This window comes from Danio rerio, chromosome 20 (assembly GCF_052040795.2).
Source record: "Danio rerio strain M-AB ecotype USA chromosome 20, GRCz13ab, whole genome shotgun sequence".
NCBI classification, from domain to species: domain Eukaryota; kingdom Metazoa; phylum Chordata; class Actinopteri; order Cypriniformes; family Danionidae; genus Danio; species Danio rerio.
The window spans coordinates 48,269,402-48,284,727 of record NC_141040.1 but is presented as its reverse complement, the minus strand read 5'-3'; the positions used below and the strand labels follow the sequence as shown (position 1 = coordinate 48,284,727).

The 15,326-nt window shown below is 34.6% G+C and overlaps 1 protein-coding gene across 20 annotated transcripts in view; it reads left to right on the top strand.

Annotated features, from left to right (window-relative positions):
* The window catches only part of runx2b (RUNX family transcription factor 2b), a 292,292-nt gene that overhangs the window by 186,770 nt on the left and 90,196 nt on the right, over positions 1-15,326 (top strand). For 15 of the 20 annotated variants that reach the window (XM_087296525.1, XM_087296522.1, XM_087296532.1 and 12 more), the window contains one exon: positions 2,525-2,640. In XM_087296525.1, coding sequence (XP_087152651.1) covers positions 2,525-2,640 — 116 coding nt within the window. 20 annotated transcript variants of the gene reach the window in all.

Genomic DNA, 15,326 nt, shown 5'->3' with positions numbered 1-15,326 from the left:
AGACAAGCAGCCCACGTCCACCAGCTGGAGAAAGATGGAGAGCTACAAAGAGCGCAGGAAGGAAAGAAGAGCCCACATACGGTTGAAGTCAGAATAATTAGCCCTTCTGAATTATTAGCCCCCCTGTATATTTTCCCCAATTTTTGTTTGACAGAAAAAATATAGTTTTCCCAATACATTTCTAAACATGATAGTGTTTTCACACCTGCCTTATTTAGTTCAGTTAAATCGCACTAGAGTTCGTTTTCCCTCTTGGTGCGGTTCGTTTGGGCAGGTGTGAATGTAGCGATCACACTCGAGTGCGCACCAAAAGCAGACCAAAAAAGCGTACCAAGACCTCCTTGAAGAGGTGGTCTCGGTATGCTTTCAAACGAACCCTGGAGCGGTTAGTTTGTTGTAAGAATATGATCCGAATTAAAACAGAGCCAACCGCAAAAAGTTTTGGACTAACCCAGCTGCCGTAGCCCGATCCACTGTCCCATCTTATGGGATGTGGAGGAAAAATATTTATTGACAGCGCTTTACCAACAATTTTAAACAGAGAGAGAGAGGGAAAAAATTACCTGATGGATCACTGGTAATATTTCCGGAACATGAAGCAGTTTAGCTAAATTAATTCACACTTCCTCCTGAAATGCCTTGTGAAGCGCCTTCGCCATTAGCAATGCATTAAAATATTGTTTTCCAGCCACAGCCACACTTCATTCTCAATGTATAGTTTGTCTAGAGTGATGTATACAAACTATATAGTATACTATGACCAGGGATACAATCAGCAAGCGCAGTCATCCCTCCATAGTAAAAAGTGACATTTTGTGTCTGCCGGTTTGTTTACTTGCGGGAGTTCCATTGGCATTTTCTTGCATTTTAATTTTGACCAATGGAAAAGCAGTTTAGGAAATACGTTCAATAACATCTGGCCAATGAGTGATGTGGATTTGTCACATGACTGCATTTGGTTCTTTTCAATTGTTATTGCTAGATCGGATATGGTTGTGGCTGGAAGTTAAAGAATATTGTTTATATTATTTATTTTGTTTCCCATTTATTGTATTTTATTAATGTCTACACCCATCCCAACCCTGAACTCAACCACCAGTAATGTAAAAACAGTAGTTGTACCGAGTATTATTTGTTTCATCAATAAACCCAATAAATTGTATTGTTTAAAACCTGCCCCCACTCCAAACCTAAACTCAACCAAAAATATAAAAATATTAAGTATTGTTATACAGTGTCATAAAAAAATGCTGCTATATTTATGTGCGTATCGCACTTCCGACCGGCCTTGTATCCGAACTAGACTTTACCCTTTTCAACTGGTTTGGACCAAAGCAATCAGTGTGGTGTGAAAAAAGGACCCAAAAATGGCGGAAAATTGCTACGGTGTATCATTTGTTGCCCTGGGTCCGTACCAAATGAACCGAACCACAGATGTGAAAGCATCCTAAATAACTCATTTCTATTGACTGATTTCTTTTATCTTTGTCATGTTGACAGTATATAATATTTTACTAGACATTTTTAAGATACTAGTATTCAGCTTAAAGTGACATTTAAAGGCATAATTAATTAGGGTAATTAGGCAAGTTATTGTATAACAGTGGTTTGTTCTGTAGATAATCGAATAAAATATATTGCTTAAAAGGGCTAAAATATTGACCTTAAAATGGTTATAAACAAATTAAAATCTCCTTTTATTCTAGCCGAAATAAAACAAAAAATATCATCTCCAAAAAAAAAATATGATCAGAAAAACTGTGAAAAATTCCTTTCTCTGTTAAACATTATTTGGGAAATATATGAATAAATTCAGAGGAGGGCTAATAATTTTGACTTCAACTGTGCTTTATGTGTGGAGAAAAAGAGAGAGAGAGAAAGAGACGAGTGTTCACACCCCCTCCGAAGCCTCATGACTCACAAAGGGGTGAGCTGCAGCAGCAGCATCACACACACAGACACACACACACACCCCTTCCCTCTCCAAGTGCCAGGACGAGCCGGCAAAACCACGCTTCTCCAGAAGAAGGAAAACAGAGGGAACGGCAGCGCAGAAAAGTTGGCCCACACGACTCAGTCAGTGATGTCACGAAACATGTGACCCTGCTTCTCCTGTGACATTGTTCTGAGGGAAAGAAAAAAGATTTTTTAAAGGCTCGTGCCTCTTTTGGGTTTGTGTGAAGGCTCCGCTCACCTCCCGAGCAACCACAGAACCGCAGAAAAAAAAGGTTTTTGCATGCGGAGCGTAAATGGTTAATTGTCGCCGGGTTGTCAACTTCAGGTTCGAGGACCGCACCAACCAGTAAGTACGCTTCAACCGCACTAGCGAGCTTGGCTCCATCCTATCCAATAAGGCGACAGATTTTTGCTTCTTTTTTTTTTTCCTTTTTAAAACCAGACCTGGTCATTACTTGTGGTCATGAAAATAGTTGATACAAAAACGCATTTCTTGTGGATGTTTTTTCCTTTTTTGCATCTTCCCCCTGCTGGCACACACCACCACCACGCACTCCTAACCTAAAAGGCGTCAAGGGTCACCAGAAACCACGGAGAGGCCAAATTTGGGAGCGAAAGTGGCGACCATGGCGTCCAACAGCCTGTTTAGTTCTGTGACCCCATGTCAGCAGAACTTCTTCTGGGGTAAGTGTCCTGCTTTTTTCCACTGTATAATAAGCAACTGAGTTTTGAGAGGGAACAATCATGTGTTGATGTTTACAAACATTCGGCTAGGCCAGCTTTCCTGACTATGTGGAGGAATGTTGTGAGGTGGTGCTGAAGAAATATTATTTTCTCAACATAACTGCATGCATTAAAGTCAAAGAGTTTGAAATGCAGTTTTAATAAGGCAAATGAGTGAATGTTTGACATACACTGTTAGGTTAGTGGGTGTGTGCAAGCTGAAAGCCCAGAGGGGTTACAGTTGAGAGAGTCACCATATTAACGATTTATTATTGTGTGCACATGCATTTAAATATGAAAGTTATTCTATTAGGTCATCTCATGCATTTGTCTATTTGTGATCACTGTTGTCACCTTACTTAAGCTCTTTATGGATTCTGTGCCAGATACTGTACAATAAGTAGCAACAATGCTTTAATATAGTAATGTACAGCAAGTGTGTAGAATATATATGAAATCAGAAAGAGCTTTTTTTGCCTGGTATGTTAACACATATGAGGAATTTGTGTTTGTGACAGAAGCTTCTAGAGTGCATTAGATTGACAGAGACAGGACAAAAAAATGGATAATAAATATATTTTAAAAATAGAAGTAAATAGTGAATCCAAATATAGAAATTGACAATTGTATGGGCAGGTATATTACTATATACAATGCTATATGTGTGCAGCTGTTGGCATGTAAAATGGGTCAAAGATATAAACACAGCAGTGTAATGTAGCTTTAAATTGACTTATTTTGAGTTCTTTTTACCCAGATTTATTCAAGATCCCTACTAGAATGTAGTTTAATGGTGCAGTAGTTTATGTAAAAACACAAAAATGCTAATTTAGGACTTTAATATTTTTATAACATATATTAAAATTACCTTATCACTGAAAAAAATCATTCAAAGATGATTCCTAAATTTACTAATTTTTTACGTTAAGTGGTTGTAAATAATTGATTTGGGCTAAATTTAAACAAACAAATTATCTTGAACGTTTGTTTGTTTAAATTCAGCCCATATCAATTGTGTGCAAAAATTTTGCAGAATAATGTTTTTCAGTATATATAAAGATTACAATGCAGCACTGAAAATACTAAGTGTTATTTAATATCTTTTTTTTTTGCCACTATCTTTAAAATTACCAGGTTTTACCCATTTGTGTGGAAGTTTTTTTGTCAATTAAGTGTTTTATTTGGTCGTTAAATAAACTTACAATAATCACAGATTCCAGGATTAGTTTTCTGATATGCATACATTTACAAAAACAAAACAAAAACAAACACCCCAACCACAGCTTGTAAGTACATTACAGTGATAATCAAAACAACCTTTTAGTTACAATACATTGCTTTGGGGGGAAGAATTCCCCATGAAGTGACAAACGAAAGGGCAAGATGTTTTTTTTATTATTTAAAATATAATAAAAGTATACTCAAAAAAAATTATTTTTTTTTTTGCTTGTTCAAACTAATTTAAAATGAGCTGAAACAACACAATTTTTGAGACTTCACTGGGACAACTTAATTGTTTTATGTTCAATCCACATACATTTGTTAAAAGTGTTAAGTTAAACGATTTGTGTTGGGACAACATGAATAAATTGTGTAAAACCCTGCATTTTTTACAGTGTATATATCAAAAAATAAGTGTGTTTCCTATTTGCATGACTATATTGGTTACATTAAATGAGGACAATTATTTAACCCATATTTTGACATCTTATTTTTATAAATATTTCTATGTAGATTATTTGTTTACATTTTACAATGAGGTTACATTAGTTTATGTCTTTACTAAAAATGATTAAGAATGAACACTACCAGTGAATTCAATTCAAATCATGTTTCATTCTTTTACAATGTAGCTTCTGTCAAAGCAGCTTAACATTGAAGTTCTAGTAAATTAAAAATGTGTCAGTCCAGTTTTCTAAGTTGAAGTTCAGTGTGGTTTAAAAACATTGATTAATCATAATTTAACATTCATTAATGCAATATTATTATCAAAAGTTGTGCTTGTTAACATTAATGGTCTGTGAGTTAGCATGAAAAAAATTATTTATGACTGGATTTTAATTGAGTAACATTAACAAAGGTGAATTAATGCTGTTATAAATGCACTGTACATTGTTAGTAAATGCATGAACTGATTTAACTTTACTGAAAAGCGTTACTGATACATATCTAAAATCTGTTTTGCAAATTTAGTGTCCCCTCTTGCTCCATAAATATGAATTATAATAATTATTAAGTCCAAAATAAATTGCTGTTCACTGTTGTAATATATTATATTTGACGACACCTGATGCCGAGCAAAAACATACCACGCTATTATGCCACTATTAAATGCACAAAAATAACAGGCGAGCACAAATCCATATTGTGCGTAAAGAAATATGACTTTCCCACGTCACGGAGGAAAAGTAAGAGAAGCCCATTCATTCTGATCAATGGGTTTTGCCGATTCCTCCAAGAGAAATGTTGTAAAGCCGTTTTCGGGTCTGCTTTCCAAACACAGCTGTGCGCGGCCTGCTCTTCTCTGACTTTCTAAAAGCCAGAGCCCACTCACAGTAATCAGTGTTTCTCGATTAGCATGTTAACCTCTGGCCCTCTGGAAGCTCTCTGGGGTGAGAATAGACCCGGGAAGGGACGGGGTGAAGTTTAGCGCCTGCTGTAGAGGAGCATGACTTCATGTGGTTAGTGCAGAAATGCAGATGCACAGTAAAAGCCCACCTGAGACTGCTAGACTTCTCAGATTCAGCATGGTTTTGCTATGACATGATTTTGCTATTGCTCTGTATTATGTATTTTAAGTAGGTTTTTAGGCAGCAAATAATTTACGTTGACCTTTTTTGTTTAAATTTAAGATGTTTATTTTAAGTTTTGTTGTTTAAATATGTTGACTTTAAATTAGCTGTTTAGATTGTGTTTCTGATGCATGTGCTAAGTTACTTTTGGGCACACTATTAAAAAATGCTTGCTTCCAGACAATTCCTTTATATTGTCCCAACAAAAATAGATTAAGTGGAAATTTAAGTGGATTGAACATAAAACATTTAAATTGACACCAAAAAAAAAAAAAACAACCTCAAGAAATGTGCTGATTCAGCTCAAGCTTTAAATTAGTAGTTTAAAGAAGCAGCAAAAGTAATTTTTGAGTGCATTTTCTTAGTGATCTTTTTGTGTTACTTGTGTTGGATGATTCTTATTATTTTCCACACTTTTGTTTGTATTTACTTTTTACAAGACAGAACAGTTTACCAGAAAAAAAACACATGCTAACACATATCATTTCATAAATACACATATGTCAATCTGCACATACATTGGATTATTTTTAATTAAGTCATTGGTCAGAAAAACAACAATTTTCATGCTTTATTATTATTATTATTATTATTATTATTATTATTATTATTATTATTATTATTATTATTATTATTGTGCAATGCTGTCAAAAAACTGCCACTTACAGGTACAGGTTTCTCAATACATCCATACCAAAACACATATATTTATTAAAACACAATTACCTATATATATACACCACATAAACTTGTGTTAAATAGGTGAAAAAATAATAATAATAAATAAATAAATAAATAAATAAATAAATAAATAAATAAATAAATAAAGCCAAATTAATTGAGCACACCTCAGTTTGAAAATGAATATTTTACAAAACAGATTTATTAAACAGATATATTTATTAAAATAATATTGTAGTCATCAAGTGTATTTAGAAATTGAAAGATAATACAATTACATTTAAGCAAAATATTGCAAAAAAAAAAAAACTACAAAGTAAATGTTTCAACTAAATGTTTCCATTTTGGGCGACGCAGAGGCGCAGTAGGTAGCGCTGTCACCTCATAACAAGAAGGTCACTGGTTCAAGCCTCGGCTGTGTGGAGTTTGCATGTTCTCCCCACGTTTGCGTGGGTTTCCTCCAGGCGCCCCGGTTTCCCCCACAGTCCAAAGATATGCGGTACAGGTGAATTGGGTTGGCTAAATTGTCCGTAGTGTATGAGTGTGTATGGATGTTTCCCAGAGATGGGTTGCAGCTGGAAGGGCATAGGCTGTGTAAAACATATGCTGGATAAGTTGGCGGTTTATTGTGCTGTGTCGACCACGGATTTATAAAGGGACTAAGCCGAAAACAAAATGAATGAATGTTTCCATTATTCTACTCTTGATTTTTTCCCCTTAAATTTGTATTTAATATTTTTCTTTAACATATAAATTTGGCTGTACTAATTTTTGGACTGTTATCGCAAGTTATTTTGTTAGATTAGCTCAAGATTTACATTAGATTATAATATTGCATGGCTTATTATTAAAAATCTAAATTTAAAAGATAGATTTGTACTTATAGGTGGGGTCCTTATATATGCTGAGCACTGTAAATCTCTCCCTATTACAGTTCACTTTAATTGGAATGGCTTTATGTTCCCTACAGATCAACCATTTTTCCCCAACCTTCCTGAAAATACCAATTTGGATGAAGCCTATTTTTGCTTTTTTGTGTGTGCTTTCTGGTTATTATTTATTGATCAGGTCAAAGAAATATATTGAATTTAATGGATTTCATTTAACAGATAAATGTTTTTAACTCTTAATGAGTTCCTTTTAAAAAGTTGTACATTGAGGATAAATATATCTGTCAAAAGGTTAAAAAAGTATATATTTTTGTTTCACTGGCAGTTTATTTTATTTAATTTTTTTACTGCTTGATGATAACTAAAAAAAATGACTAACTTTAAATATTTTAGCTCTGTAAATTACAGAGTTTACAATGCTGCTGTTTATTATTATTAATTTTATTTATTTATTTTTTATGTGAAATATGTTATTTGCCATGTATTAAAGGCAATGGATTACTTTGTAATTAAGTCAGTGGTCAGAAATAATGTTAATTTTGATACATTTTTTTTTTTTTTTTTTTGCACAGGATCTCAATAAAAAAACCTCACACATACAGATTTTTCAATACATCCATAAGCGCACATATTTATCAAATCAATTATGCTTATTGCAATAACACAGCCAAAAGTAGAAACTGAAAATTAAACAAAAGACATAAATGTTCACAAATATGCAAGCGTTTTATACTGATAATTTAGATTGAACTCTGTATTTAAAATTATATATGTATTTCTACATACATAGTACATACATATATAATTTTAGATTAATCTTTTCATATAAATGTGAACTGTTCAATATTATTACCATTGAAGAGCAAGAAGCAGAAGGGGGAAAAAAGAAAGCAGAACCAAACAGACACATTATATTTCATTCAGGCTCCACTATTGAGGGATTTGGATTTAATTAAGTAGAAAACATTCTCTGTAACGCTGCCTAATGGCAGATGGGTGTGGAGTAATTGTCTACATGTGTGGCATGAGACAGACTCGCTAGGTTTCTCCAGGGCATATTTTGTTGCTCATTATCAAAACCGAGCTACAGTATTGACAATTATCCCATGGTAGCAATTATCATTTAGCGAGAATGCAAGGGAGATGTTTCAAAAATGAGAAAAGCTAAGATTGATGAAAGGATGACAGTTTAGTAACTCTGAGCATTCCAGAGAGTTCAAGAATCCTGAATAAAGTGAGCGCAACATCAGACGAGCATTAAAATGCAGCTTCTGTTTCATGCATCGTCTTCTCAGATCCCAGCGGCCGCCGTCATTCCTGAAATGTCTTAAAAGCAAACCAGACTCGCTTTTTTTCCAAAGCAGCGGCCGCGCAGGGAAGCCCTCAAATCAATAGGTAATTGAAGCGAGGGGAAAATCTCTGACCCTGAGCTGCAGCATCTAAAAATATCATCAAAGCCATATTCATTTACTGCTGTTTAATTGTAGCTGGCGTGCAAACATGTCATTTGGACAGCAATTTTTAGATATTGAATGGTCCTTGGGGTGTATTCATTCGCTAATAGTCAGGTGGAGATTTGCGCACACACTGTGCCTTTTGTGAGAGGGCTTTTGAGGTTATGGTCTTGATTGATCAATGTTGCCCAATTATGTTAAAAAATATCATAGAAGTTCTAAATGAAAAGTCAATGATAAATATCTTAGATTATGAAATAAAGGTGGCTTTCTTGAGTTTATTTTCTGAGTGAAAAGATGTTAAAGAATTATGATGTCAAATTTTAATAACTTAAAGATAAGATTATTTATATAGCACATTTCATACATAATGGCAATTCTAGGTGTTTTACATAAACAGGAATAAAAGAAACGAATTTAAGAAAATAAAAACAGAATAAAAATGATTAAAACAGAGTAAAATAGGTTTTAAATGAATGAAAAAGAAAAGAAAGACACAATAGTGTGATCTGATGGACTTAAAAAAGCTTATTCAGTAAAGGCACAGCTAAACAGATGTGTTTTCAGTCTTGATTTGAATGTGCCTAATGTTGGAGCACATCTGATCATTTCTGAAAGCTGATTCCAGCAGTGGGGTCATAGTAGCTGATTCACCCTGCTTTTACTGAACCTTTGGAATTTCTAATTTACTTGATCCTAATGATCTTAGTGATCAGTTAAGTTTGCATTCAGTCAGCATATCTGTAATGTATTGAGGTCCTAGGCCATTTAGGGATTTATAGAGAAGTAATAATAATTTAAAATCTATTCTAAATGTAACTGGAAGTGTAAAGACCTGAGGACAGGTGTGATGTTCTGATTTTCTAGTTCTGGTCAGAATCTTGGCAGCAGTGTTCATCACAGTAGTCCATCCTGCTGCTGATAAAAGCATGAACAAGTTTCTCTACGTCCTCTAACTTAAACATACAGGTGAAAATTTACATGGCTTTGAGGCAGTGTCTCGACATTGCCATGATTGGTCATTTGCATTGTTAAAATCCGTAGGAAATCAAGCCCTGTGGAAGTTAATTCCCTGAAAAATGGCTGTTTGGTAATCTTCAATCAAGGGAGGTGGTTCTTCTCTGATATCAGTTTGAGGCTTCTGCCACTATATTCTTAACCTCACCCCTGTCACTGTTAGTGTGATGAGGAAATGATGCACAAAAAGAAAGCCCTGCCATCTATTCAATATTCCATTTCAGTAAAAAGTACATCAACATACTTGAAATTTTTTTTTTCACTTTTTACCATTTTAATACCCACCTACTTTCATCATGACTTTGATTTGCTTGTAAGTCTGATGCATATTAATAATATTTTAGATTTGTAATGTTTTTTGTGGCAAACATTGTAAAAAAAATACTGTAAAAAGATTTAAAATACAAATCATGCTTAGTATTGAAAATGATCCTTTCTGTTAAAGAATTGATTAATCTTTTTAACCTTATATTTATTTAATAATTGTATCCGTGTTGTCCTTTATGTCAACTGCTCAAAATGCAATTAATCAAGTGCTCAAACAATTACATTTAATCAATCAGATTACTTCAGCACAATCGCATGGTAATTTTTACTTTTTATTTTGTGGTTGGTTGGTTTAGTCATTCTCATGATTTTTGTAGGATCTTGTTTGTGCATTTTAGTACAATTTGATCATCACCCAATGGCGACAGGGTTTGGGGGTGTCCATCCTTTTAAAAATCGAATGTTTTTGTGCAATTACATTTTTCAAGAACTCATACCAGTTTTTAGCCAATAAGAATAATACTTATATTTCCTCATGAGATCTGACAGAAGTTGTATTAATGGATTTTTTATGTTTAAAATTTTATGTAATCATAGAGTATAGCTCACACAAATGAATTAGTTGATCATTACACCTGATATTGCATTTATGATCAAACTTGAGGATTAATGCAATACTAAACATTTGTTTTGACCTACATTTTAATACAATAGACACAACCCCAACTGCTTGGTTAATTATAGTAAATTTTAAACCCAGCCTAAATCCAGTGGGTACAGTACATTAAAACATTTTTGCATTTGAGGAAATGGCATGTCATTATCTGGTTCAAACCAATGACCAAACCAATGACCAAAACATTGGTCATTGGAATAACACAAAGTACGTAAAATCACTTATGCTGTCAAGACTAGACCAAATTAATCTCTCTCTCTCTTTTTTTTTTTTTTTTTTTACATGATGAAATGGTTTCAGTCAGAGAGTTTGTGCACACAACAAAAGACGTTTTCAACAGTAACTAATATAAACACCTCTGATTGGCTGTTGCATTCATGAGCTCTGCAGAAACTTGGGTTGTTGCAATTCACAGTGCCAAAATAATGGGGGGATTTTGTTTATTTTGAAGCCATTTTTGGCTTCGAGTCTTTAATAAAAAAACAATGTGAAACAGTTAAAATACTGTCATCGGTTACTCACAGCATGTAATTCCAAACCTTCCTTTTATTAAATCCAAAAGAACATACAGTACAGTGGGGGAAAATAAGTATTAGACACGTCAACATTTTTCACAGAAAACATTTCTCTAAAGGTGCTGTTGACTTGAAATTTTGACCAGATGTTGGTAACAACCACAGAAATTCTAAACTAATTAATTTAAAAATTAAGTTGTGTAATCAAATGAAATGAAACAGAGAAAAAGTATTGAACACATGAAGAAAGGGAGGAAAGCCCAGACAGCAGCTGAATTCTCTCAGTAGTTCTTCAGCAAACCTCTGCCCTTCCTTAGTTTAATTAAATATTATCTGCTTCAGTCCAACATCTACATTACCCGCATGAAAAAGATAAAACCAGGGTGGACATTTCAGCAATAATAAGCTAGTAATCTAAAGCACAGCCAAGGAAATTCTCAAATAATTTAAGAGAAAGAGAAACAAGCTGTAGAATGACCATCCAATAACCTTGATATATAGGACCTTTATATAGGATTTGAATCCTATATAAAATACAAATTAAAGATCAAATTTGATAGACGAGATCCACAGAACCATTAAGATTTTTACCCTCTGTTGAAGTCTGTAAACAGCTCACACCTGAACAATTCATGTGACTTTATTCTCCATATGAAAGGCGTCTTTAAGCTGCCATCACCAAAAAAAAAATATATATATATATGTAAAGTATTAAATATGTTTCAGTAGTTCGGTACTTTCTAACTAACTTTTTTTATTTTATTTTATTTTTTAATATTTTTATTGTTTGTGTTTTACCAAAATCTGGTTTAATTCCATGTTAACAGCTCCTTTAGAAATATTGCTCTCTAGAAAAAAAAATCTATATTTATTTCCCCCAATGTATTTATAGTTGTCCATATAATGGAATTCAATAGCTTTGTTTCCATCCACCTATTTTTTATGCGCATTTTGGATTTGGGCATAAAAAACTGTTGATGGAAATGCCAAGATGCGCATCAATTTTGAAAAACATATACGCATAACTGAGCAGGATAAACTTTTATTCGATAAGAATTAGATGCGCATAACAATCAGGCAAATAAGATAACCGGTCACAAACAACATTCCCTGCGGATTTTATTTGACTCCTTTATGGAAAAAAAACAGCAGTTGTGATACTCATCCCCTTCACTCAGCATTTGAATTGTCACCATCAGGATGCAGGTTTAGAATTCCTGAAGTACGAAGAAATGCTTATAAAAAGTCATTTATCCCAATGAAAGTTGTTATTTTAAATCGGATCGCTGTTTAAAGTGAATGTGGTGGTTTCCAAGAATGATCTGCAGTAGTTTTATGGGGCTAATTTGGTTTTTAAACTTTTAACTTACAGTATGTTGTTGTCTTGATGAGTGTTGTTATTGTGTGGTTGTTGCATGTTTGCAATTGTTGTCTTAAATCCAGTGTGAAAGACAAATTTTCTTTCTGTGTCAAGCAGAACGGACAATAAAGTCTATAAAGTCTAAGTCAATAAAGTCTAAACTAAACTACGATGGAAACTCCTTTACCGAACAAATTCCAGTATGCACATTAAAAAAGGTAGTGGGATTTTGTTATAAGAGATCATGTGACGATAGAAATGTGTGTGAATGGACAAACCAGCAGGCTGAGCACACTGTAAAACATCTGAAATGTTGTTTTGATCATTCTAAAACTCCTTAACCATTTCAGTATTAGTGTTATTATATTATTAATTACCTTCAGAATTGTCAAGATCATCTGTGCTCCGCGTCTTACGCCTTCAAACGCATTCGTTGCATGTTGGCATTTGTCTTTTGAGGCGCAACACTGCTAAAAAAAGCTTTTCTTATATCTTTTGTCTTGTTTCTAGTCGAAATATCTAAAAATTCCTAAATCAAGAAGCAATTTCTAGGCGAGCAAAACATAATGTCTTGTTTTCAGAAATAATATGGCAATATTAAGTCAGTTTTTCTTTATATAATAACCTACCAAGGGGGTAAGCAAATTAATCTTGTTTTTCCTTTTGACGTAAGATCATTTTTCTTACCCCAATGGCATATTATTTAGCTTCTTTTAAGGAAAAATAAACTTTATTTTTGCATATTATTTCTTAAGACAAGACATTATGTTTTGCTTGTCTAAAAAATTCTTCTTGATTTAAGAATTGTTAGATATTTCGACTAGAAACAAGTAAAAAAAATCGAAGTAGGAAAAGCATTTTTTGCTGTGAAGTCATTTATCGAATAAAGACAAGATTGACGCAGCTTCTCCTACCTCAGCAAATTCCGTTTTTACTTTTAATATTTGGCGCCAGTTATTTAGGAAGTGATGATTTTATTCTCTTTGACTCATTGCATAGAAACGCTGCTTTATTCGAACATCTTTTATGCGATAATCCAGTTTTGCCCATACATTTAATACACATCTTTAGATGGAAACATAGCTAATAGACACAGAAACATTTTTATTTATGTTCAGCAGAAGAAAATTCACCACTAAAATCAAAGATAAAGTCATACACAACATTTAGATGCCTCCCAATATTCCTAAGTCATAAATAGTTAAATAAATAAAAAACGAGATGGATAAATAATAAATAAAGTCTGTTAAATTTTGATTAAATAGTCACTCTACACTGTGGCTGGGATGTATTATAGTATTCCCTTTGATCTTCCTGAAGAAGCTGGTAGGAGCTGACGAATGAGAAACGGAACTGGTAATTTGATTCATACACTTAGTCATACAGCTGAAGAGCTTGAAACTGATCCCTCTTGTCATGCTTAGCGCATATGCACCGGAAATGAAAATGGTTTCAACTTTTAGCGTCACTACGCAACAGGTAACCATCTCCTAATTTGGTTGAGTTACCGGCCCATAGGGTAGAGGTGTTAAATGGATCAGTGGCGCACCAGAAGAGTAGTTTGTTGGCACTCTCTGTACACCCCGCACAAGCTACTAATGCAGTAATCCGAGCCGAGCGGTGACACGAACAGGAAGAAGTAAAATAGTCAGAGATCACCTTGCGCCTCAGAGCCGGTGCAGTAGTTTGTCACAAGAGACAAACGGGACAGATCAGACACCACCCATCTGTTTTCAGCAGAGGCCTTTGTGTCGTCTTCATCGCCCTCGTCTTGTTTCCTCCCACACGGTTAAACGCGATAGCTCAATCACACTTTGCACAAAAGGCCTCTATCTCTTGTAAAAAAAAAAAAAGTCCCTGAATCACTGACATGCCACCTGTGCTGCGTCCTGCACCGGACACAAAGCTTTCTGGGAGGCGTTTCCACCCACAGCAGCCCACACACACTTTCACAAAAGCCGAAATGAAATATGCACGCGGCACAAAGCCCAGAGAGAAAAGAGAGCACACCTTGGCAGTGCTATTCGGTAATTGCCTTTGATGTCACAGTGTGTTTGAGGGAAATTCGTGCTTGAGGAACGAAGCACCAGGGATCTTCTTTTCACTTTTACTTCAACACGTATTCAGAGAAAACAGCACTTTGAATTTAAGCCGCATGTGAGGAGCATTTTTACACTTCATAATGGTTTACCTTAGATCAGAGGTCACCAATCCTGGTCCTGGAGGGCCGGTGTCCCTGCAGGATTTAGCTCCAAATTGCCTCAACACACCTGCCTGGATGTTTCAAGTATTCCAAGTAAGACCTTGATTAGCTTGTTCAGGTGTGTTTGATTAGGGTTGGAGCTAAAATCTGCAGGACACCGGCCCTCCAGGAACAAGTTTGGTGACCCCTGCCTTAGATGCTCTTTAATGTGCTTAAAACAGGGGTGCCCAAACTTTCGCTTATGAAGGGCCAAAAATGAAACTTGATTGAGGCTAGTGGGTAGAGCTGTAATTGGGATATAATTTACGTCCGATAGGGCCCAACCCCAACAGAATTCGGCCCGAGCCTGACAAGTACATTTTGATTGAAAGTCGTTTATACGTGTTTGAACATAATTTATTCATAACAAATGTATAGGCCACTTAGAAGTTGGAACAAAGAAATACAATAAGTCCCCTGTAACATCGTAACATCTCGGCACTCTAGGCCTAGGTGCATACACTTAGCCTTTAAATTGGCCAACACACCACTAAAAACAAGTCTTTCCTAACAAATTAAATTAAATCTTCTGTGAAGCTGCTTTGACACAATCTACATTGTAAAAGCGCTATACAAATAAAGGTGAATTGAATTGAAATAAAATATATTTTCAATTATGATGGCTATTTTGCAATAACGAAATTAAGATTCGAAATTAAGGCTCTGCTGGATTTGTTTTGCCACTTCTCTTCACAATCCGGCCTTAAGGCGGCGGTGAAGCTGAAAATTTTTAAGAATAATGCCAACATTAGC